At 37.8% G+C, this 25,605-nt stretch overlaps 1 protein-coding gene across 16 annotated transcripts in view; it reads right to left on the bottom strand.

Annotated features, from left to right (window-relative positions):
* Positions 1 to 25,605, bottom strand: part of LOC106081644 (uncharacterized) — a 235,329-nt gene that overhangs the window by 3,360 nt on the left and 206,364 nt on the right. For all 16 annotated transcript variants that reach the window (XM_059363308.1, XM_059363310.1, XM_059363309.1 and 13 more), the window contains one exon: positions 23,537 to 23,604. In XM_059363308.1, coding sequence (XP_059219291.1) covers positions 23,537 to 23,604 — 68 coding nt within the window. The remainder of the gene's footprint in view (positions 1 to 23,536; positions 23,605 to 25,605) is intronic.

Raw genomic sequence — 25,605 nt, forward strand, 5'->3', positions numbered from 1 at the left:
ATATGGGGGCTGTATCAGGCTAAAGAACGACTTGAACGATACTTGGCACGGTTGTTGGAAGTCAGAACAGAACACCACATGCAAAATTTTAGCCAGATCGGACAAATATTCAGGCTTCCAGGTGCTCAAGACATGAAATCGGGAGATCGATTTAAATAGGAGCCATTAGCGTAGCTTGAGTGGGGGGAGGGGCGGATGTGGAATGAAAGGCACCTCCCAGCAAATCTGTAGCACCCTACAGAATTTTCGTTAGTATGTTTTAACCAACGTTAAAATAAACAGTTGAGGCAAACTGAACTTGTTTAATAGATAGTGTGACGAATTAAGAAGCTGCATAATTTATTGGAAGTTTTTTTCTTAACCATAAATATTTTGACATATTGGTAAATATTTTGACATAATTTCACAAGCTCTAATCATTATACTCAAGAGCAGTGCTGCCACTAGAAAAAAAATTTGCAAAGATAACCTATCAAATCCCCAACTAGCCAATCAAAATGGGAAACAGAATTCAATGTTTTTATTAAAAACATGTAAAAGGGTGCTAAGTTCACCCGGGCCGAATCTTGGGAACCCTCATGGATAATGCTAAAAATTTAGTTGAAGGGCATAATTTTTTTTCCATACCAAACTTCTGTCAAACTAGCAAAAATTTAAGCTCTAGGTACCGAACAAGGATGATTGAGGCCGGTCTCTCTCTTACATGGGAGCTATATTAGGTTATAATCCAATATAGACCGTAATCGGCACAGAAGTTGCTAGTCGTAACAGAATTGCAGGCAAATAGAACAAAAATTGCGGCCTGTAAGAACTCAAGTTATAGCCCGATTTGGATCGTACAAAGCAGAGTTGTTGGAAGTCACAACAGAACACTAGGTGTAAAATTTCAGCCAAATCGGACAAAAATTGCTGCTTCCAGGGGCTAAAGGAGTCAAATCGGAAGATCGGTTTTTATGGGAGCTATATCTTAATCGGAACCGATATGACCCATTTGCAATCCCCAATTACCTACATCAATATTAAGTATTTGTCCAAAGTTTTTATTGCGGCTAGCTTTACGCGTTCGATCGCTATTGTGATTTCGACAGACGGACGGACGGATATGGCTAGATCGACTCAGAACGTCGGGATGATTAAGAACATATATACTCTATAGGTTCTTAGACGAATATTTCGAGGTGTTACAAACGGAATGACTAGATTAGTATACCCCCATCCTATGGTGGGGGTATAGCAAACGTATAGCAAGTAGAAGGGTATCAAGTTCGGCCGGCCGAGATTTGGATACCCAACACCTCAGATATATATATTTTAAAAGCCTTTCGTTATAATGCAATGAAAAATGCATCATTTATGATCCCATAGCAGCTATATCTTAATATAATCCGATCTCCACCAATTTCAAGTAGGCTTTGTAAGGGTCTAAAATAACTCATGGTACCGCATTCATCGGTTAAGAAATTCATCTTTTAGAATTCATCCTAAGAACTTAAATCGGGATATCCGTATATAAATATGATAGATATATCCAAATATAGACCGATATGAACCATAGTGAACACGTATATCAAGGAGCTTAATATAACCCACCTTGTCAAATTTCAGCGAAATCAAGTGATACACATGCTGTTATTGTCCCAAGAACTTAAATCAGAAGATAGGTATTTACATATGGCAGCTATATCCAAATATAACACGATCTTGACCATATCTGTCACGAACAATGAGGGTCATAAAGCAACTTATCGTGCCTACTCTCAACAAAATCGGTCTATAAATTCACCTTTTACTGGTCTAAAACCTTATGTCGGGAGATCTGGGATGTATTGAACAGGAATGGAGGCTCCGTCAAGATATAGTCCAATATAGTCCATTTTCGAACTTAACCTGCCTATGGACAAAAGAAAAGAATCTGAAAAGCAAAGCTTCAGCTCAATATCTCTATTTTTAAAGACGACAGCATGATTTCAACAGACAGACGGACGGACGGACGAACATGGTTAGATCGTCTTAGATTTTTGGGATGATCAAGAATGTATACATACTTTATAGGGTCGCAAATTGATATTTCGATGGGTTTCAAATGGATTGATAAAAGGAATATACCCCCATTCATCTGTGGTGGGTATAAAAGTACGGTATTATCAATGATTCTGATATATGACAGCTACATCTAAATTTGAACCGATTTCTTCTAATTACGCTTCTAGGCCTCAAAATTTAAGATAATTCAATCGAAAGTGCGATCAGTCGTTGATTTGCAAAAGTACATGGAGGAACAGACGGACATGGCTTAGTAGAATCAGGAAGTGAATCTGATGATTATTGCTGTACGTAATATTGGGTCTTTGTATATCTCCTTCTTATGCATATATTTATTCATGGTTATATAGACCCACTCTATATATGTATGTCTCCTTATTTTATTTTTATTTTATGACAATTTGACGCACAAAAGGAATTTGTTTAATGTAGTGGCATACTACATTTATGGCGATAGGCCTTATCGCCATAAATGTACTTTTTTTACTCACCACCATAGGATGTGTATATACCAATATAATCATTCCGTTTGTAACACCTCGAATAGTGATCTAAGTCATTCTCGAGTCGATATATGCTCGTCCGATCGTGAAACACGAAAAGCTAGCAGCTTGAATTTTGCACAGATATTTACTTTTGGTATAGGTCATTGGAGAATGCAAATCGGTTCACATTTGGACATAGCTCCCATATACGCCGACATCTTATGCCACTGGAAGCCGCAATTTTTGTCCGATTTAGCTAAATTTTGCATGTAGTGTTCTGTTATGATTTCCAACAACTGTGTCAAGTACGGTCCAAATAGGTCTATAACCTAGTATAACTCTTATATAAATCGATCTGCTGATTTGACCTCTAGAGTCCATACAAGCCTCAATTTTTGCAAGATTTGACCGAAACTTTGCATGTGGTTTTTTGTTATGACTTCCAATAGCTGTGCCAAATACGGTCCAAATCAGTCTATAACCTCATATAGCTCCCATATAAACGATTATTCTTGTTTGGTTCATAGAATCTTAAATTTTTGCTGATTTAACATTTGTTTGGTATTTTCAATAAAATTATGCCTTTCAACTAAATTTCGTTCGTAAAAAATTTTATCAGAATCCATGGTGGTGGGAACCCAAGATTCGGCCCGCCCGAAGTTAGCAAGATTTTATTTGTTTTATACTCCCCACCCACGAACGGAGTTATATTCCTTTTGTCAATTCGTTTGCACCACATCGAAATATTCATTTCCAACTCTAAAATGTATATATTGTATATATTCCAGGTCATCGTAAAAATCTAATTCAAACTAGCCATATCCGTCCGAAATGACGCTACAGTATTTTAAAATGAAGATATTGAGCTGAAGCTTTGCACAGATTCTGTTTTTGTCCATTGGCAGTTTAAGTTCGAAGATGGACTATATTTTAATAAAGACCGATCTCCCGATTTAAGGTGTGAGGCCCTAAATAAATCTTAGGCGCCCATAATTACCCGAATTCAATGAAATTAAGATCCCCGACATCAGCGCTGAATGTGTTTCAAATCGGTTTTCATGATAATATATACTCCATTTAGATCGATCTACCGATTTTGGATCTAAATCCCATAAAAGCCGCATTTATTACCCGATTTCACTAAAATTTAACACAGTTAGCTTCGATCTTAGTGCCGAATATGATCCGAATCGGTCTAAGTCTTAGTATAGTCTACATATGGTGCGATTTCCTGTTTTAAGACATTTGAAAGCCACATTTATTGCCAGATTTCGCTGAAATTTGGCACATTGTGTTGCGCTAAGACCTCCCGACATTGGTGCCGACTATGATTTACATATTACCCGATTTTGCTGCAATTGAGTACGGTGGTCTACATAAATTAAACTCCTATACATCCTCCCGAATATGATGCAGATTGGATTTGAATATACAATAGCTCCCATATATATCGGTCTCTCAATTTATAATCTTGAAACCATATAAGACCATTTTTTACACGACTTTGCTAAAATTTCAAACGGTAAATCGTAGCGAGTTTTGTACAGATCGGATTATATTTCCATGCAAGCACTATTAGAAATTAACAAGTAAAAGCTTGCAAAGTTCGGCCGGGCCGAATATCATATATCTTCCATCATGGATCGCATTTGTCGAGTTCTATGCGCGGAATCTCTTTTAAGGCAAACAAAAAAAAAAAAAAAACGATAAGAACTTTTATGCCGATTCGGATCATAAATGATTGAATTGCCATTCGGATAAGAATTGCGCCTTCAAGAAACATAATCGGGAAATCAGTTTATATGGGAGCTATATCAGGCTATAGATCGATTAAGACCATATTAGACATGTATGTTGAAGGTCATGGGAAAGGAAACGTTGTACAAAATTTCAGCAAAATCGGATAAGAATTGCGTACTCTAGATGCACTTGAAGTCAAGACCCAAGATCGGTTTATATGGCAGATATACCAAACCAAGGACCGATTTGGCCCGTTTACAATCCCAAATGACCTACACTAATAAGATATATTTGTGCAAAATTTCATGCGTTTACACCTTCGAAAGTTAGCGTTCTTTCGACAGACGGACGGACATGGCTAGATGGACTTAAAATATCATGACGATCAAGTATTTGTGTACGTTATGGGGTCTTAGGCGCATATTTCGAGGTGTTACAAACGGAATGACGGGATATGGCCACATCCTATGGTGGAGGGTATAAACAAATCGGACCACAAATGTGGCTTTCAAACAAATTTGGTAGGAATCAATTTTTTTTTTTAGTTTTTTGTTGGGCTGTAGCACCCCCAGGGAAAATCTCTCGCTACGCCACTGATGGGAGCTATATAGATTATTGACCGACATAGACCGTACTTGGTACGGTTGGTAAAAGTCAAAACAGAAAAAACACCACATGCAAAATTCGAACAAAAATTACGGCTTCCTGGGGCTCAGGATCTCAAATCGAGTTGAACCATACTTTGCACAAGTATTGAAAGGCGTAGCAGAACCCTACTTGCAAAATTTCATCCCAAACAGTTAACAATTCAAGAAGTCAAGTCAAAAGACCACTATATGTATGATGGTATAAAAAAGGACCCCAAATCGGAGCCGTCTCCCAAAATGACACAAATTTAATGGTTCTCCAAAAATATTGATTACAAGTTAATGCTTTTTATATTAACACCATATTGTCGTAAAACCTTAGATATGATTAGCGATGACCTTCTAAATCGATTTATAGAGTTTTGTTCGTCCGTCTAGCATTTGAGAAAAATAACTTTCGAGTAAGGCTAGGTGCTCAAAAATTCTAAAATTGATGTAAATTGGTTGTGGTTTTAAAGGAATATAATCTGTGCAAGTATTTGTTAAGATTTAGATCCCCTCTACATGGTAACTTCCCTACAAATCGATCTTCCGATTCTACTTCCCCTGAAGAACAAAATTTGTTTACGATCATGCTGAAATTTAACATGTCATCTTCAGCCATGACACTGGGTATGGCTTGACTCGGACCATAATATGAATAGCTACCTCCCGTATTAACCGATCTACCGATTTAGACACCTGAAAGACCCAATTGTTACTTTATTTGAGGAGAATTTCGTATTTAAAATTCTGTTTGACTCCCAGCACTCACCAATCGGTCCGTACGCAGTTCTTATCTTAAATCGAATGAAATGTTGTATATTTTCTTCAGACATTCTTATAATGTTTGGCTGAATTTCGTAGGCCTATTTTCTACACATAGTGTATTGTACTAAACCCCAGGCCGTGCTGATCTCTAGGACTCTAGGGGGAAAGCACCGTTAGATGCGCTGAATACCATTCTCGATCTAATGCCTTTGCACCTGCATGTGGGGTGCGAGGCAACGGAGATAGTCCTAAAATTGAGGGAGTCAAGTACCTGGTGCTCGTCAAACGTTGGGCATTAATGGCTACATTCCGTGTGACAGATTGTTGACATTGGGTTGGATTTTACTGAAACAAAAAAGATAGTTCCATAACTGATCAGTAATGGAACTATGATTTGCGCAGATCATGCTACGGTATCAGTAGGTACTTCCCTGTGCACTCTTCTTGACAGGGACGTCGTTTTACATGGGGCTGAGAAAGCATGACTTTGGACTGTTAATAGGAGACTTGACTGGGTGTTGCAACGTCAGATTCTTTATGTCGCACTGAGCGCGGGAAGCGGCAGAGTTCTACAGGGTATGCGACGAGTTGGAGATGCTCGACAACCGTTTGTGTAGGGGATAATTGGTGAACACCTCTTTCCTTACTTACATTTAGTCCTCCCGTCACTCGTGAGTTCTGTACATGACTGAGTTGGCTAACTGGATTCACCGTTGAGAGTTTCTTCTCGGTCCGCCTATACCACATAGTCGTGTATTTCGATTAAACTTTAAAACGACTACCAGAATCTATAACATAGGCTTTTTTTGTGTCTATTGAAGCAACCAAAAATGCATCAAATACGGGATCGAACATTGTATACCCGCCACCATCTTTTATGAACCCATGAAGTTATTTCGGGAGATCGTTCTATACGCTAAACTACCTAATTATGTCAAAGGGTCTTAAACAATTTACTCGACGAAAAAATGCATATTGTCAAATTCAAAAAGGATATCAATTTTTCTAATTCAATTCATTGTTCCAAATTTCGTTGCAATCAGATTGAAATCGGGAGGTCGATCTATATGGCAAATTCAAATATGAGACGTTGTGGTCCACATTCAGCATGTATTACAAGGGGCCGAATTTAATACGATGTTAAATATTTCTGCAAAATCGGTTAATAAATCGGTATATATGGTAGTGATATTCAAAAACGACCATATGTTTACTTCAACTCATTGGTTCAAATTTCGACGAAATTAGAAATTTATGCGCTTTTTATAGCGCCAAGACCTTATATCGGGAGATTGGTTCTCACATATCAATGAGTGCAGTCCGATTCAAGTTTAAGCTCAATGATAAGGCGCTTCCTTTTAGCCGAGTCCGAACGGCGTTCCGCAGTGTGACACCTCTTTGGAGAGAAATTTTACATGGCATAGTAACTCACAGATATCGCCAGCATTAGGAGGGGATAACCACCTCTGAAAAATTTTTCTGATGTTCTCTCCAGGATTCGAACCCAGGCGTTCATCTTCATAGGCAGATATGCTACCTTCTGATCTACGGTGGCCTCCAATCTTCTTATCCTAGAGGACATTGCTCCTAGCATTAGGCCCAGGAAGGAGCAAAAGTGCAAAGAAATCGACCATCTTGCATTCAGCTCTGGGACTACAAGTGTCTATCCTGGACCAAAGCAATTCCATACGCCGCATATCCACTGAGAGATGAATGATAATTGAAGAGAGGATTCTCGGAGATCTTTCGGAAGCCAGCGAAAAAACGAAAAAGGTGAGGCCCATTGCTTTACTGAATTCGGTCATGACTCTCTCTTTGCTGGCATGACGATAGAGCAGTTCCCGGTTGATGAAATCCCCTGCTAGACAACGCTGCGAGTATGGGTACTCCGTCTTATAATGGTGGATATTTTATACTTCATCAGCTGAAGATGCAGACAATACGTTTTCTATCTAAGGATTGGATTATTAAGAGGGGATGTGCGAGGGATAAAGGAAATGTCCTCATGATCAGGTTGGTTCAGAATCATTGGCACTCCTGGCAGGGAGATATTCATTTCGGCTTAAATCAGTTATCAACGGTCCTGCCGGATACTGACGAAGACGCTACCCAAGGAGTTGGGGACATGAGCTGCCTGCACCTAATGTAGATTAACCTACATCACCCAGAGGCAGCCACGAACGAGCTGCTCAGAATTATGGAAAGAGATGGTACTAACTTGGCCCTCATTCAGGAACTGGATTACTGGGTAACAAGGTTCGTGGCCTTACATCATACAATCTTACACTGATCTCTCCCCTGTCAGAAGGTACGAGGCAATGTAGCACGTAGGATACTTAGCCTGACTCTGATTTCTCGTTCCAGTAATAATGACCAAACGGCAGAGAGCCTGGAGGAGGAGGCCGAACAAACCATAAATGCTTATAGCTCCATGTGCCTATGACAAAGACAACACCACGCCAGACTTGGTCTGGGCCTTAGACAGATGGTGCGAGACCCAGGGGCAGGCAACATCAACACACCCCGACATTCTATGGGGCAACACGGATTCAAACAAAAGAGGTGAGACACTCTTTTTGTCCACAAATTGGGTTATTTGCAACAGGGGGTGTACCCAAACGGTTTACAACCGAGTTGACTAGTCACTGCTAGCCATGGGCATCATGACGAGCAGTGACTCGTCAAAGTCTCAAACTGGAAAGTGTTCTTTCTGACCAGGATAGACAGACTACAGGATAGGTTATCAGGCTGAGCACGAGAAAGGAAGGAGAGAGTCGTACAGAAATCCGAGAAAGACTGAGATGGGTTCAGGGAACATATCTAAAAGCTTGGGGCCTCCAGAATGCCAATTTCGAAAGCAAGGGGACAGGAGTCGGCGGTGGGTCTTGTTACGGAGTGCCTGACGAGGACCTTCAGTTGGCATGGCCGAGTGCCTCCGTGTAGAGAGGCGGGAGGTGGGAAATTGAAACAAGGCAAAAAGAGAAAACACGGCAGAGGGTTCAGATGAATATCCTTGGCCTTAAACAAGTACAAGAAGGAGATGAGGGGTGCAAAATGGGGTTTCTGGGCGAAATTCTGCAGGGGGTTGGAAAACACTTGTGAGGCACCTTGATTGCGCAATATGCTCTAGAACGGAACTTACACCGAGAGCAACTAGGAGACAATGGAACTAATAATGGATACGCACTTTCCAGGTTACCAGGAGCAGGTGAGCAGTCAAGATATAGCAATACCCAAAGAAGTTATATCTATGGAAGCATATAGCCTGGGCGATTCGTGCATTTTTGCATTTTATATCGGCCAACTAGATCGAATCATCCCGGCGACTCTACAGAAATCTTTTGGAATTACTCTGCCTTGGCTGGAACGGATTTTCAGGGCGTACCTGACATTGTGCAACATACAGAGAGCATGGAGGAAGGTCAAAGTGGTCTTTATTCCCAAAGGCGGGAAAAAGAATTTACAACACGACGAACGATTACGAACCCATTAGTCTGTCTTAGACCTGAGGCCGAAGAACTTCAGTGGGGGACAACTTGCATACCTCAAGGGTATGTCACGAAGTGGTACGAAAATACGTCTCTTCAAAAAAAGGAGTAAGCAAAAGCGGCCTTCCTGGACATTGCGGCGATATTTAACAATATGAAAATAGGGTCGATAGTCTTCAAACGGACCGCACGGGTGTCACCGGTGTATCTCCCGGTGGACGAATTGTATGCTATGTGGCACGATTATCAATGCTAACGTGTGAGATAGTGTGATCGGAAGGCGGATGGCAAGAGCAAGACCTCAGGGACGAGTGTTTTAGCTGATTCTCTGGAACATAGTGATAACGAAATACTGTGGGATCTCTACAGGAATGGCGTGAGAATAATCGCGTCTGCGTATGACTTTCTACAACTTAGCTTAGGTTAGGTTTAAGTGGCAGATTGCCATCAGACTCACTTAGACGTTTGAAGATGCCTTCTAGTTCCTACCGTTGAACCATCCAGATCGCTTTAAAAAAGCCCAACAACATGTGAATGATCACATAAATCCGATAAATCAGAGAGGTTCTCAAAGATATGAGAACCTACTATTTACGTGGCAAATTTTCGTCGACGATCGGCAAGATCATAATGGTCGCTAGGAAAACTGTCAAAATAGGCTACGAGACATTTCTGGTTGGACTCTAACCCAGGGAAGACGGAGTTTGTCCTTTCCACTCGACGAAAAAGGATACCGGATTTTAGGCTCCCGTCATACAACGGGATCATCACGCTTCGTCCAAGTATCTAGGCCTAGAACTCGATTCGAAACTGTCCTGAATAGAGAGTTTAGTATAAGGAATGCTTTCGCTGCTCTATATTCGTGCCAGAGGCTCGTTGACAGTAGATGGGGAGGCGGCCTAGATTAAACACTAGCTGTACTCGGCGGTTGTGCGGCCGTTTCTGATTTATGAATGCCACATCTGGTGGCCCGTGACTGAGTACGCATCGCATGTGCGGGACGTGGATAGGGGTGGCTTAGAGATTTACAAGTGGGGCTATGAGAATTATTGGTCAACATCGGAATTTGCCGGCTAAACATTCAGGTATACTCGACGGAGCCATGACTGACCTGCAGACTAGCTACCTATGAAGAGTGGATATTGTGGACAGTAAGTTGAATGTGCTAATACCTACATTGGCGGAGTGGCATGAAGGGCGGATCAGCTTTAGAGATTTCAACATCTTTACAGATGAATCGAAGCTGGATAGTGAAACCGGTCGTTGTATACACGGTAGTACTACTGGATATCACTCATCGGATGAGGGACGGTTGCTGTATCTTCCAGGCGGAGGACTTTGCAATTGCCATGGCTGTGGAGCTATTGATATGAAGGAACATGGACCGGTCGGATATTTACCTATTTGGCGATAGTCAGGCAGCGCTTAAGGCTCTTATGGGTGCGAGAATAGGATCTTGAGCGCTTTATCAATGTCGTCACTCTCTGGAGCAACTAGACGGGCACCACAGGGTGACCCTGTGTTGGGACCCTGGTCACAAGAATGTGACAGCTAACGAAAAGGCGGATTTGCTTGCAAGAAAGGATGCAAATCTACCCACGATCTCGAAAGCGAATATTCATCCTCCCCATTCAGATATTTATTGTGGGCTCCGGCTGCGTTAAAAGGGAACGTGGTTCAGCTAATTGAACACAACAGCAGGATGTGAGCATACGAAACAATTGTGGGACGAACGCAGTCATAGGAATTCAAACAGGACACAATAAGGATAGACATTAGAAATGATGATATCTGTCACTAGTGTCATGGAACTGACGCCATGGAGATAGATATCAGTTTGTCTGCCAATGTCCGGCCTTAAGTCATAGTGCGAATTAGATACTGAGTTATTATACCCACCACCGATGGATGGGGTATATTCTTTTTTTTTCATTCCGTTTGCAACACATCGAAATATCTATTCCCGACCCTATAAAGTATATATATTCTTGATCAGCGTACAAATCTAAGACGATCTAGCCTTGTCCATCCGTCTGTCTGTTGAAAGCACGCTACAGCCTTTAAAAATAGAGATATATAGCTGAAACTTTGCCGGATTCTTTTTTTGTCCATAAGCATGTTAAGTTCGAAGATGCGCTATATCGGACTATATCTTAATATAGCCCCCATATAGACTGATCCGCCGATTTGGGGTCTTAGGTCCATAAAAGCCACATTTATAATCCGATTTTGCTGAAATTTGGGACAGTGAGTTGCGTTAGGCCACTCAACATCAGTCTTCAGTTTGGCTCAGTTCGATTCATATTTTTAAGGTGTTGGGACCATAAAAGGCGCATTTATTACCTGATATTGCTGAAATTTGGAACAGTGAGTTATGTAAGGCCCTTCGATCGGTCCAGTCCAGATCGGTCCAGATTTGGATATAGCTGCCATATAGACCGATGTCGCCGAAATTTGTGACAGTGAATTGTGTTGGGCCCTTCGATATTGTTATTCAATTTGACAGAGATCGGTCGAGATTTGGATATAGCTGCCATATAGGCCGATTTCTCGATTTTATGTTTTAGGCCCATAAAAGGCGTATTTGTTGTCCGATGTCGCGGAAATTTGGGACAGTGAGTTGTGTTAGGCCCCTCGACATCTTTCTGCAATATGGCCCAGATCGGTCCAAATTTGAATATAGCTGTCATATAGACCGATCTCTCGATTTAAGGTCTTGGGCCCATAAAAGGCACATTTATTCTCCGATTTCGACAAAATTTGGGACAGTGAGTTGTGTAAGGCCCTTCAATATTAGTTTTAAATTTGTCTTAGATCGATCTAGATTTGTATATAGCTGCCATATAGACCGATCTCTCGATATAAGGTTATGGGCCTATAAAAGGCGCATTAATTGCCCGATGTCGCCGAAATTTGGGACAGTGAGCTGTATTAGGCCCTTCAACTTCATTCTTCAATTTGGCCCAGATCGGTCCAGATTTGTGAACATTGTGAACATTGTGAAATTGAACAATGACTTGTACTTATAAGAACACTCAATATCCGTGTCGAATTTGGTCCAAATAGAACCGTATTTCGATAAAGCTGCTGTGGGGCTATAAATTATCCAATATTCACCAGATTATGACGAAAGGTGGTTTACATATATACCCAAGGTGGTGGGTATCCAATCCATGGGCCCGGCTGAACTTACGCCTTTTTACTTGTTTTTTCATTTAGCCTTTGGAGGAGCTAAGAGGACTGAATCCAGGCAGATTGAATTCATTTGTTCCATCATCATCTTAGAAATCTAATGTCTGGTAACATCCTCATTCAACCTAACCTAAGCTAGGCGCATGATAATTTACTGACATTATGAGACCAGTGCTTACATATAGTGGAAGGCTGTGGAGAAAATGACTCGCAACAGGGTGCTGCAAAGACTGGCCTCCGTAGGAATCACGGGATCATTAAAATTCGCGCTACAAGCAAATTTGAAAGCAAGGCTGGATATGCAATCTACCGAGGTCTGTATTCGGAACGGTGCTGCCAAGGTTGACAAGTGCAGTATACAATTAACAATGTCCCAGTGAGCTGTATTAGGCCCTTCAACTTCATTCTTCAATTTGGCCCAGATCGGTCCAGATTTGTGAACATTGTGAACATTGTGAAATTGAACAATGACTTGTACTTATAAGAACACTCAATATCCGTGTCGAATTTGGTCCAAATAGAACCGTTTTTCGATAAAGCTGCTGTGGGGCTATAAATTATCCAATATTCACCAGATTATGACGAAAGGTGGTTTACATATATACCCAAGGTGGTGGGTATCCAATCCATGGGCCCGGCTGAACTTACGCCTTTTTACTTGTTTTTTCATTTAGCCTTTGGAGGAGCTAAGAGGACTGAATCCAGGCAGATTGAATTCATTTGTTCCATCATCATCTTAGAAATCTAATGTCTGGTAACATCCTCATTCAACCTAACCTAAGCTAGGCGCATGATAATTTACTGACATTATGAGACCAGTGCTTACATATAGTGGAAGGCTGTGGAGAAAATGACTCGCAACAGGGTGCTGCAAAGACTGGCCTCCGTAGGAATCACGGGATCATTAAAATTCGCGCTACAAGCAAATTTGAAAGCAAGGCTGGATATGCAATCTACCGAGGTCTGTATTCGGAACGGTGCTGCCAAGGTTGACAAGTGCAGTATACAATTAACAATGTCCCCCTATTTAACACAAACAGTCGATTACTCAACTCATCTGCTAAAATTTTAGAGAAATTATACAAGAAAGCGTTTTCTTTGAGTCAAAAAGTGAAATACGAAGATTGGTCTATATGGGTGTTATAATGCGAAGCATTTCAAACGAAATAAAAATTGCCCATAATCTGTGGAATTTAAAATAGAAATAATAAACTTAATGACGATTCTATAAGATTTTTGAAGAAATTATACAAAATATATTTATTTGTTTAGAACTTAAAACAATGTATTTAAATATCCAAAATCATCGATATGCATTCTGATACTCTTTGAAGCGAATTCTCATATTATAAACATTGCACTTTGAACTTGAGTAAAATTTTTTTTGTTTTTTTTTTCTATATGTAGAAATTTTTATTTTATTTTTAGATGTGGTATATGCAGAACTAGCAACTTTTTTTTACACATGAAAATCTCTTTGCCGTTGAGATCAAATCTATGAACAAACTATAGTCAATAGTTTATGCAAATTCGGTACTCTTGGTAACCATAACGAAATTCTAAGTAATTTGCTGGTTTAATAAACAGTTTTGGTATTGCATGGTTGTGTTTCTTTCTTTTTTTTTTCTTTCTATATATATATAGTTTGAAGTTGTATGTATTGAATATGGTTTCGTTTGTGTTGGATTTATCTTAAACAAAACCAAAAAACTCAACTAAATCTCAACTAAATTAAACAGTAATTGATAATTTTGCAAGTAATAACAAACATTTGAAACGAAATGACAAATCATAGGGAAAAAGCCAAAAATGTAATCGAAATGATATTTTTTTATATAGTTATAATACGAACGAACAAACAAACTAAGGCCAAATGAGAAACACACTATATTTGGTTTATTTCGAAATGATGACAAATCAAAAGACATTTTGTACACATACAGTGAATCACATAGAAATTTGTACACACCATTTATTATTACATCCAATATTTAAAAAAGAAGTTTTTGTTTGTAGATAGTACGATTTTACATTATGTATATACTATATTTTTTTTTTTTTATTTTTGTTTGTTGTTATGAAAAAGGTATCTAGGTAAGGTATAGTAGATAGATTTGTTAAGAATAATACAGTACGAATACTTAAAGCATTTAATTGAGGTTTATTAGTATAACGTGTTTTTACGTTTCACACAATGCTTCTAATGTTAAATGGTTTTAGTATTTAAATATTTACATGGAAATAGTAGTGTGTTAAGGTATAGACTATATATGCTTTTATTTTTTTTAAATTGAATAATTTATAGGACAAAATGCGTTGGGTAGTGCTCTTTTCGTAACGTATTTTTCTTTTTTAATATTGTCGTTAAATCCCCCTAGGAAATTAAATAAATCCTAATTGAAAAGTTTACATTGGATAGCTTTGAAGTATGACTGACTTGCCAAGTAAAGAATCGAAACAGGATAAGTGAAATTTAGAAGATTGGTTTATTTTGTTTTTCTTATCCGTCAGTTTCAGTTAAACGTAATTCGCATAATTGGGATTTATTTACAGTTGAATGATAACAAGTAAAGGCGTGCTGAGTTCGGCCGGGCCGAATATTTTATACTCTCCACCACGGATCGCATTTATCAAGTTTTTTAAATAACTTTTTCGAATAGAAAAGCACCAGTCGTAGAAAAACACCGCCTCCAAAATAAATGCGCCCACCATAGGCTCCAAAACTCAAACTGGGAGATAGGTATATATGGCAGCTACATCAGGTTATACAGCAATCTAGACCAAACTTAACACAGTTGTTGGAAGTCATACCAAAACGACATATGCAGAATTTCAACCATATTGGGAGATGGGTTAATATGGCGGCTATATCAGGCTTTGGACTGATATAGTCTATATGGCACAGTTGTTGGAAGTCCTACCAGAGCACTTCATGCAAAATTTCAACCAAAACGGATAAGAATTGCGCCTTCTAGGAACTCTATAAGTCAAGACCCAAATTCGGTTTATATGGCAGCTATATCAGGATATGAACTGATTTAAACCATACTTAGCATAGTATTTGGATGTGATACCAAAACAAATGCAAATTTTGCCCATGAACATACCACTAAGGAACAGGGGCAAACTTCTCACCTATCAATGAGTGCAGTACGATTTAAGCTTAAGCTCAACGATAAGCGGCCTCCTTTTTATAGCCGAGTCCGAACGGCGTGCCGCAGTGCGACACCTCTTTGGAGAGAAGTTTTACATGGCATATTACCTCACAAATTTTGCCAGAATTAGGAGGGGAAAGCCACCGCTGAAAATTTTTTCTGATGGTCTCGCCAGGATTCAAACCCAGGCGTTCAGCGTCATAGGCGGACATGCTGGATACCAAAACATCACGTGCAAAATTTCAGCCAAAACGTATAAGAATTGCGACCTCTAGAAGCTCAAGAAGTCAAGACCCAAGATCGGTTCATATGGCACCTATATCGAAACATGGACCGTCCCAATCGACCTAGACTAATAAGAAGTATTTGTGCGAAATTTCAAGCGCCTAGCTTTACTTCTTCTAAAGATAGCGTGCTTTCGCACGCTTGTGGATAAGAAAAAATTTATGCAAAGTTTCAGTACAATATTTTTATTTTTAAAGAATGCAGCATGATTTCAACAGACAGACGGACGGACATCGTCTTAGATTTTTATGACAATCAGGAATAGATATACTTTATAGGGTCGAAAATGGATATTTCGATGTGTTGCAAACGGATTGGCATAATGAATATACCCCCATCCTTCGGTGGTGGGTATGAAAGAGCAATGCAAAGTAGCACTTTTTATTAGTAACAGCATTAATTCGCTGAATTTTTTATACCCTCCACTATAGGAGAGGATAAATAATATCATCGCCATTCCGTTTGTAACACATCGATATATTGATGTAGGACCCTAAAAAGGATATATATTCTTGATCACCATGGCATTTTAAGTCCGTCGACCGTATATGAAAATCACGCTTACTCTCGAAGGAGTAAAGCTAGGGGCCAGAAATTTTTAACTTCAACCGCGAGAGAATAATGACATTGTTTCCATGTTTGATTATACATTTTCATAGTTAAACTTTTGTATTTTATCATGTATTTTCATACCCATCACCATAGGATCCCCCAGTCTATGTTATAGGTATATACCAATCCACTCACTCCGTTTGTAACACCTTGAAATATTGATCTAAGGCCCTATAAAATATGTATATTATTGATCGTCTTGACATTCATTACGGATGTAGGTAGTTGGAAAAAGGCAATATCGGTTTAGATTAGGTTATAGCTTCTGTTATGACTTTCAACACCCGCACCAATTATGATGCGGGGGAGAATCGGGATGAAAGCTCCAAAATGCTTATGGGTATTTGAAGTGCCTTATACCGATGTCTTGAGAGAAAGTGGACCGTTATTGGTTGCGGTAGTGGGTGGCAAGGAAGTCAGTGCTAGAAGAGGCAATCAACGTTGGAAAACTTTGAAGGGCATAATATCTCAAGCAGAGAGATAATCTTATTTGGCTTAACTTGGCGCAAAGGCTTCTGCTATGACTTGCAGCAATCATGTCAATGAATCTGTCCATATACTGAAATAGGCCTCCTTAAATACCGATACCTCGATATGGCTTCTTCAGACCATAGAAGCCGCAAATCAAATTCCGATTTGATTATTACAAAATAATTCAAATAATTAAGTTCGGCCGGGCCGCATCTTATATACCCTCCACCATGGATCGCTTTTGTCGAGTTCTTTTCCCGGCACCTCTTCTTAGGCAAAAAAGGATATAAGAAAAGATTTGCTCTGCTATTAGAGCGATATCAAGATTGGTCCGGTTCGGACCACAATTTAATTATATGTTGGAGACCTGTGTAAAATTTCAGCCAATTCGAATAAGAATTGCGCCCATTGGGGGCTCAAGAAGTAAAATAGAGAGCACGATTTATATGGGAGCTGTATCGGGTTATAGACCGATTCAGACCATAATAAACATGTTTGTTGATGGTCATGAGAGGATCCGTCGTACAAAATTTCAGGCATATCGGATAATAATTGCGACCTTTAGAGGCTCAGAAGTCAAGATCCCAGATCGGTTTATATGGCAGCTATATCAGGTTATAAACCGATTTAAACTTTATTTGGCACAGTTATTGAAAGTAAGAATAAAATACGTCATGCAAAATTTCAGCCAAATCGGATAGGAATTGAGCCCTCTAGGGGCTCAAGAAGTCAAATCCCTAGATCTGTTCATATGACAGCTATATCATGTTATGGACCGATTTGAACCATGCTTGGCACATTTGTTGGATATCATAACAAAACACGTCGTGCAAAATTCATTCCAATCGGATAAGAATTGCGCACTCTAGAGGTTCAAGAAGTCGAGACTAAAGATCGGTTTATATTGCAGCTATATCAAAACATAGACCGATATGGCCCATTTACAATACCAACTGACCTACACTAATAAGAAGTATTTGTGCAAAATTTCAAGTGGCTAGCTTTACTCCTTCGAAAGTTAGCGTGCTTTCGACAGACAGACGGACGGACATGGCTAGATCGACATAAAATGTCGCGACGATCAAGGTCTTTATGGGGTCTCAGACAATATTTCTAGTAGTTACAAACAGAATGGTGGAGGGTATAAAAAGGTAAATATTTAGCGGAACCCATTTTCTAAATTTGGCAGATATCACAAGGTTTCGCTTTCGTTTTTTCACTAGAAAACACTGCACAAACATCAAACCACATAACTGTTCTAGGGCATCATTTCCTCCACATCATATTATACTTATACAGTGCGCGAAATAAATATAGGTTCGCTCAGTAATGAAATTTTACAAATATGTAAAAAAATTTAAAATTAACAATTGATTCTGGCTCCGTTTGGCTCCTGATGAAAAATTATGTTCGGGCCCATTAATGTTTCACCAATTTCCAACAATGATAAATCCAGCATTTCTACATAATTTCCAATGATCATTTTAGTTGCCACGAAAGGAAAAGTCTTGACATGCCGCTCCCACAATTTCGGCTTATTTTTGGTTTTTATTTGCGTAACAATACTAGAAATCATCGGTTCCATCGAAATCGAACGTTTATTTCATTACTAAACAATAGTTTCACTATTTTTTCCCAAAGTCCAATTGGGTTTTAGCCCAAAGCCGCCTTTTATCTTTATAAAGACAATATTAAAATCTTCTTCACCAAGTGGATTTAGGCATAAAAAAGGAGGTCCCTTTTCATTGAGCTTAAAACTTTGGTCGGACTGCACTCATTGATATGAGAGTAGTATTCTCTGTTCCTTAATTGAATGTTCATGGGAAATTTAATTTAGTAGTTTAGAAGACTAAGCAGGACAAGCCAATCTCTTCGTAAAAAAAGGTGATCCAAAGACTTTAAAACTTTTTTTATCGAATCTTACAGCGACTGGGAGGATAGACGGATTTTTTATTTGTGATGCAAACACATTTTCTCTGCAACATGTCAGTATAATTACTGATTTTAGACATTGCGAAAGTTGTGAAGTGCACCCAGGACTCTTTCTTGTACTATAATCTAAACCCAAATTAAAAAAAAATAGTCAAAAGATTTTATGGATCCTCCAACTTTCTTTGCAATCGCCCACAGAAAAAATAACTCTTAGAAAAACCAACTACCAAATTTGTATGTCAAACTTTAAATTCTCAACGAATTTAAGCATTGAATCGAAGACATTATTTGTTGGAGTACGTAAGTAGTCTCTACAAGAGACTTGACAGACAAAATTATTGAAATTTCTTGACTTTCAACAAATTCTTTAGTTGAGGTAGTTGTAACAAGTAAGAGCGTGCTAAGTCCGGCCGGGCCAAATCTTATATACCCTCCACCAGCGATAGCATTTGTCGAGTTCTATGCGCGGTATCTTTTTAAGCAGGCAAAGAATATTGAATAAGAACTGTTATGCTATTGAAACTATACCAAGTTATAGTCCGATTCGGACCATAAATGAATGCTGAACATTGTGTAATATTTCAGTTCATTCGAAAAATAATTTCGCCTTGTAGATTCTCAAGAAGCAAATTCGGGAGACAGGTTTATATGGGAGCTGTATCAAGCTATTGATCGATTCAGACCATATTAGACACGTATGTTTAAAGTCATGAGAAAAGCCGTTGTACAAAATTTTTTGAGAATTGCGCCCTCTAGAGGCTCAAGAAATCAAGACCCAGATCGGTATATATGGCAGCTATATCAAAACATGAACCGATTTGGCCCATTTACAATCCCAACCGACCTACACTAGCTGCTAGCTATACTCCTTCGAAAGTTACCGTGCTTTTGACAGACAGACGGACGGACGGAAATGGCTAGTTTGACTTAAAATGTCACGAAGATCAAGAATACATATACTTTATGGGGTCTTACAGACAGTACAAACAGAATGATGAAATTAGTATACCCCATCCTATGGTAGGGGGTATAAAAAATAAAAAACTTGTCTGTAAATATAACAATGTTAATAAATAGAATTGTTCACCAGAAAAAAACTGGACAACTATATATGTCCTAGTGTATCAATTCATCCACATGATATTATTCTTAAATGTGTAATGTAGGTATTTTTTTCACAAATATTTCATTAGGGCTGCGAAACGACATCTGATCCAAGGATATTTTATTTGACAGAAATAGTCACAAAGTTCTTCGGCACCAGAAGATCAACGAGAGTGATGCTAGTCTTATTAGTCCTTCTTTCATTTAATCTGAAAATTTCGTTGCATATACTAGAGTTGCAACTTCCTATGTAAAAGTAGGCCTATATTAATCACTATAAGCTGTTCACACCATAATTATATTTTTATACCCTCCATCACAGGAAGGGGGTATACGGTATACTAATTTCGTCATTCTGTTTGTAACACCTCAAAATAAACGTCTAAGACCCCACATTTTTGATCGTCATAACATTTTAAGTCGATCTAGCCATGTCCGTCCGTCTGTCTGTCTGTCGAAAGCACGCTTGAAATTTTGCACAAACACTTTTTATTAGTGTAGGTCAGTTGGGATTACAAATGGGCCAAGTTGGTCCATGTTTTGATATAGCTGCCATATAAACCGATCTTGGGTCTAGACTTCTTGAGACTCCAGAGGGCGATATTCTTGACCGATTTGACTTATATTTTGCACGTGGTGTTTTTTTCCGGTGTTCTCCCAACGACTGCGTCAAATATGGTTCAAACCGGATCATAACCTGGTATAGCTGCCATATAAACCTATCTTGGGTCTTGATTTCTTCAGCTTTTAGAAGGCGCAATTCTTATCCGATTTGCCTGTTATTTTGATAGTGGTACTTTGGTATTACTTCCTACAACTGTGCTAAGTATGGTTCAAATCGATTTATAACCTGATGCAGCTGCCATATAAACCGATCAGGGATCTTGACTTCTTAAGCCGCTAGAGGGCGCAATTCTCATCCGATTTGGCTGAAATTTAACATAAAGTGTTTTTTTTACTTCCAATAACTGTGTTAAGTATGGCGCAAACCGGTGCATAATCTGATATAGCTGACATATAAACCGATCTGGGATCTTGACATCTTGAGCCTCTAGAGGGCGCAATTCTCATTCGATTTGGCAAAAATTTTGTACAACGTCTTCTCTCATGACCTTTAAGATATGTGTCAAATATGGTCTGAGTCGATCAATAGCTTGATACAGCCCCCTAATAAACCGATCTCCCGATTTTGCTTCTTGAGCCCATAAAATGAACTGAAATATTACACAATGCTTCTGCAGTGTTCAGCATTCAATTCATTTATGGTCCGAATATGACTGTAAATTGATGGAGCTCCAATATCATAAGAGTTCTTGTTCATTATTCTTTGTTTGCCTAGAAAGGGATACCGCGCAAAGAACTTGACAAATGCGATCCATGGTGGAGGGTATACAAGATTCATCCCGGCCGAACTGAGCACGCTCTTACTTGTTTCTATTAGCATATTGAAATTAATATGTAGTTCGATTTAGATTGAATTGCCTGCTTTCGGCTGAAATTTGTTTAAATTAGTTGTTCTGCTTTCGGAATAGTTGTAAATAAAAATCAACAAAACATCTTATATTGCTTAACATTAAACAGTAAATATTCTGCTCCAACACAATGCTGTATTCGTTGATAGGATTCAATATGTTTAATTGTGATTTTAAGGTCCTTTGCCCTGGAATAGCTTTTACATTTTTCATTTACAACTTTAGGAGTTGTTCAGTTCCTCACTTAAAAGGAAGAACAGAATACCACATAATATATATATATATATATTTGGTAATTTGTTTAATAACCTCTACTCTTGCTTTTAATTCGGTTTTTTTCCTGTTGTTTTGAAGTTACGCGGGGTATTTTTCATATAATTTATGAGCTAATGGGGTCCTTTCCATTAGCAAATTAGAGGAAGTTCTTCGCCTTACTTCATGATCTGCTTCGCCTTATAAATCATTGACTATGTTTTATTTAAGAACTTCGAGTTTGTACTAAAAGACAGTTGTAGTGCCTACCTTCATATCGTTACTTTGCTCTCCCCTTACAAAATCAGGACTTTTAAAACACAGAAGATATAACAACAGTAATTTATAGTTAATTATTGAGCTTAAATTTGAAACGAACAGCACTCATTGATATGCTAGAAGTCTGCCCCTTTTCACATTTATAGTTGATATCTTTTGTTCGAGACCTCCAACTATACATTTCACATTTCTTCATCAAACGACAATTATAAAAGTTGTATATACGCTAAGAAAAGATCACTCAGTTTTGCTTATAGTGGATGGTTAAAATGCGAATTAATGATAAACATTTTTTTTAGCACATTCGCTCTGCTTTTCTTTAATGTGGCTGGGATTTTCATTCATTAGAAGAGTGAATAGGATTCATGGGTCTTTTTCTGTACAAGAGTGAGAGAGAAGAGATTTTGGTGAAGAAGGATTTCATTGTTTTGTTAAAACAAAAAACAAAAAAAAAGGAGTTTAAAATATGTTATCAAACATTTTCGAGGGCGGAGGGAAGGAAAAGCAATAAACTCAAATAAGATTTAGCTGAAAATTATAGTGAAAAAGGAAACAATAGAAGTATGTATTGAGAATGACTGACTGTGTTTACCATTGGGCAAGTATAATGCTTAGAATATATGGAAATTCGAAAAATTCGAATTTCTGTGAATTAAACTTGGAATATATAGTATATGGAAAGTATTGTGGTAAGTGTGGTGTTTATGATTGGTTGGGTTGGTGGGTGTTCGTGGACTCAGGTGGTTAGAGTTCATGAGTTTTTTTATGCTATGTATTTTCGCTGAACTGTTTGCTGTTCATGAAATTTCTACATTGAAATACAAACTAGACTTGCTATAGCGTGAAGGTGACTTGTAGCTGCACTACTCTTGGCAAATGTTTAAAATACAAAAAAAAAAAAATAACTACTTCATTGATGGTTGTTGAAAGTTTATCGGTAATCTTTTGTTTCAAAATGTTGCTAGCTATACATAGAATATTTCGTTATCGTTTGCATATTTCCAATCTTTAAATGTAATTTAGCATGGCTTAAGGGGGGAAGAGGCCATATGTTTGAACTGTTTGAACCGTTGGTATGAGGTTGGTTATTGTGTAGAAGAATTGCATTTGAATGAATTGGGGTGTTCTTGTTTTGACTGAACAACAGCTGATATTTATAGTATTTCGAAATTTTGGTTGGTTCCAACGCAACTCCAAACAAAACAGAAACACAAAAAATGTTGTTTGAAATGAAAATGAAAGCAAATACAAACAATTTTCGAATGCATGACATGTTGCCGACATGTTGTAGAGTTTCTGATCAAAGAGACAGAGTTGTGTTCGACACAGTTGTAGTATATAAGTAGTAGATATAGTTAATAAGTAGTTTGAGAGACAGACAGAGAGAGAGTGAGAGCGGAAAAGAGAAACAGTTATAAAGAGTGTAAAAGAAGTAGTAGTAGCAGTAGAGTAATTCTTAAAAAAAAACAGTGAGTGGAGTCTTTCTCTAAAGAGGTTCTTCTTTATTAAAAAAAATTGTTAAAGAGTTTTATGTTAAGAGAATAACGTATATTTCAAAAACAAATCAAAAAAAGGAACAAGTTTAATGCAATTTTCTTAACAAAAATGTAAAGAAGTTAGAGTATTTACCTGCGTTTGGTGATCGGGGGCAGGGTGGCCCGTGTTGTCTAACAGTGTAGGGGAAGCAGGGCGAGCATCTATAGCAACAAATATAACATAAAGACTTCACATTTACCACAGCAGACCATTACAAAATAAATTTTGTTAACTTAATTTTTTTTTTGATTTGGTATCGGTATTCTTTCGAAAAAAGAAATCATATTTGAAAATAAATAATAAAAGAATTTTTGAAAATAAATTCTTATTAAACAAATTTAGCTATTAGAGAAACCCAATTGTTAAAAAAAATTTTAAATTTTTTTGATTAATTTCTTGTTTGTTTAGTTGTTTTCTTTTTTTTGCAGCCCTATAACCACATTTTTATATAGATAGACAAAATACACCAGCATCTAAAGGCTTGTGCAAGATTTGCATTTTGCTATGTTTTTGAAGATTTTCTATATAATTCACCGCAAGTTTGGCTTAAAACATATTTTTACATGGTACATAATGGCAGGTAAATATGTGAACATAAAAACTCAAACTCAAAATTTCACAATTAAAAAAAAAAATAAATTAAAACTCAAAAGCTTTTCAACAAAAAAACCCATTTGCTTTGCTTCAAGGAAAAAGCCAAAGAATTTTTAAATAAAACCAAAAACGAAATATTATATTGATATTTAGTTGTAAGTTTGTCCTTTATCCGTTTTTTCAATGGTGTTGGTATCGAGCGAAAAAGAAATTACCTTCAAATATGTTGCATTTTGTCTGTTAACTTAATTTTACATTATTATTATAGTTATGCCTCTTTTTTTACAATTATTTATATGTATATATATATGCATGTAATGTATGTATTGATAAATAGTATGTTATAGAAGAAAATCATAAAATTCAAAATATATCAATCAATTCTAATAATGTTCAATTTATTTCTGTAGAGTGCTTAGAAGCATTTGAGAAAAGTTGTTGTTGGTTTTTTTTATTTGATTTATATTTATATAAGTTATTTATAATAATAATAATATATATATATGTATGTATGTTGTTGTTATTGTTGTTTTCTTTGTCTTGTATAATGTCAAAAAATCACAAAAATCGCAGCAAAACAACGAGCAAAACACATTGGTCTCCGTCTCAAAAATAAAACAAATATTCAAATTTGGTAAGCCAGCCACTGGATCGCTAACAGATTCAGATTAATATGCCAGATTAATGGTATTATGTCAATGATTTTTAGTACGTGTACAAATAAAATTCAAGCTTTTCATTGCATATCAATCTCAAAAAGTTAGTAGGAGCTTTATACGTTGAGTTGTACAATGTGTACAGCTCAGGTTGCCACATTAATCTGAAAGTGTATACGACCGATTTAATTGCTGCAGAAACCTTTACACAGCATACAATATGGAGTTCAGTGTAAAAAGAGTAATAATTGCTACTAAGTGGGTTGCCAGATGCCGTCTCAAATAATGTTCGGTGGCGACTTGATCAACAAATATCCTCTCTCTTAATTTTCGTTGTTATCCATAATGAATAAGGTAAGAAAAGTGACTAAGTATGTAATACTATACACACACACACACACACACATACACACTCCACTACTAGACACTTTGAAGAGAAAAAGTTCAAAAATATCAACAGAGATGTAAAGAAGGCCAATGTCGGCTTAAACACATTCGATACAGTACCGAAATTAACTATCAAAAAAAAAAAAAAAAAATGTGTGCATCCCAAAAGAAGGAAATTGTTCAAAGTCAAGAGAAAAATTTAAAGAGGATTTATTCTTTTAAAATTTCTGTACCTTTGAGAGGCCATTACGAGAGCGAGCAACATAAAATCTAAATACATGTGATCAACTATCATGCACTTCGAACTTCATCTTGAGTAAAGTTCTAGACTACCAAGCTTGCAAGGAGTAGCCTTGGAGCTTTAAAAATCCGTTTCTTCTGTGATCTGGGTGAACTTGAGAACGTACCTCTGGTAGTTGTTTTGAGATTTGTTGAAGGAACAGGATGCTTCTGATGGGGAGTGCCATAAGCTCCTGCGTAGGTACATCCGGGATTGCTGAGGATGGGCGTTTTTTTACCCCCTGC

This window comes from Stomoxys calcitrans, chromosome 2 (assembly GCF_963082655.1).
Source record: "Stomoxys calcitrans chromosome 2, idStoCalc2.1, whole genome shotgun sequence".
NCBI classification, from domain to species: Eukaryota; Metazoa; Arthropoda; class Insecta; order Diptera; family Muscidae; genus Stomoxys; species Stomoxys calcitrans.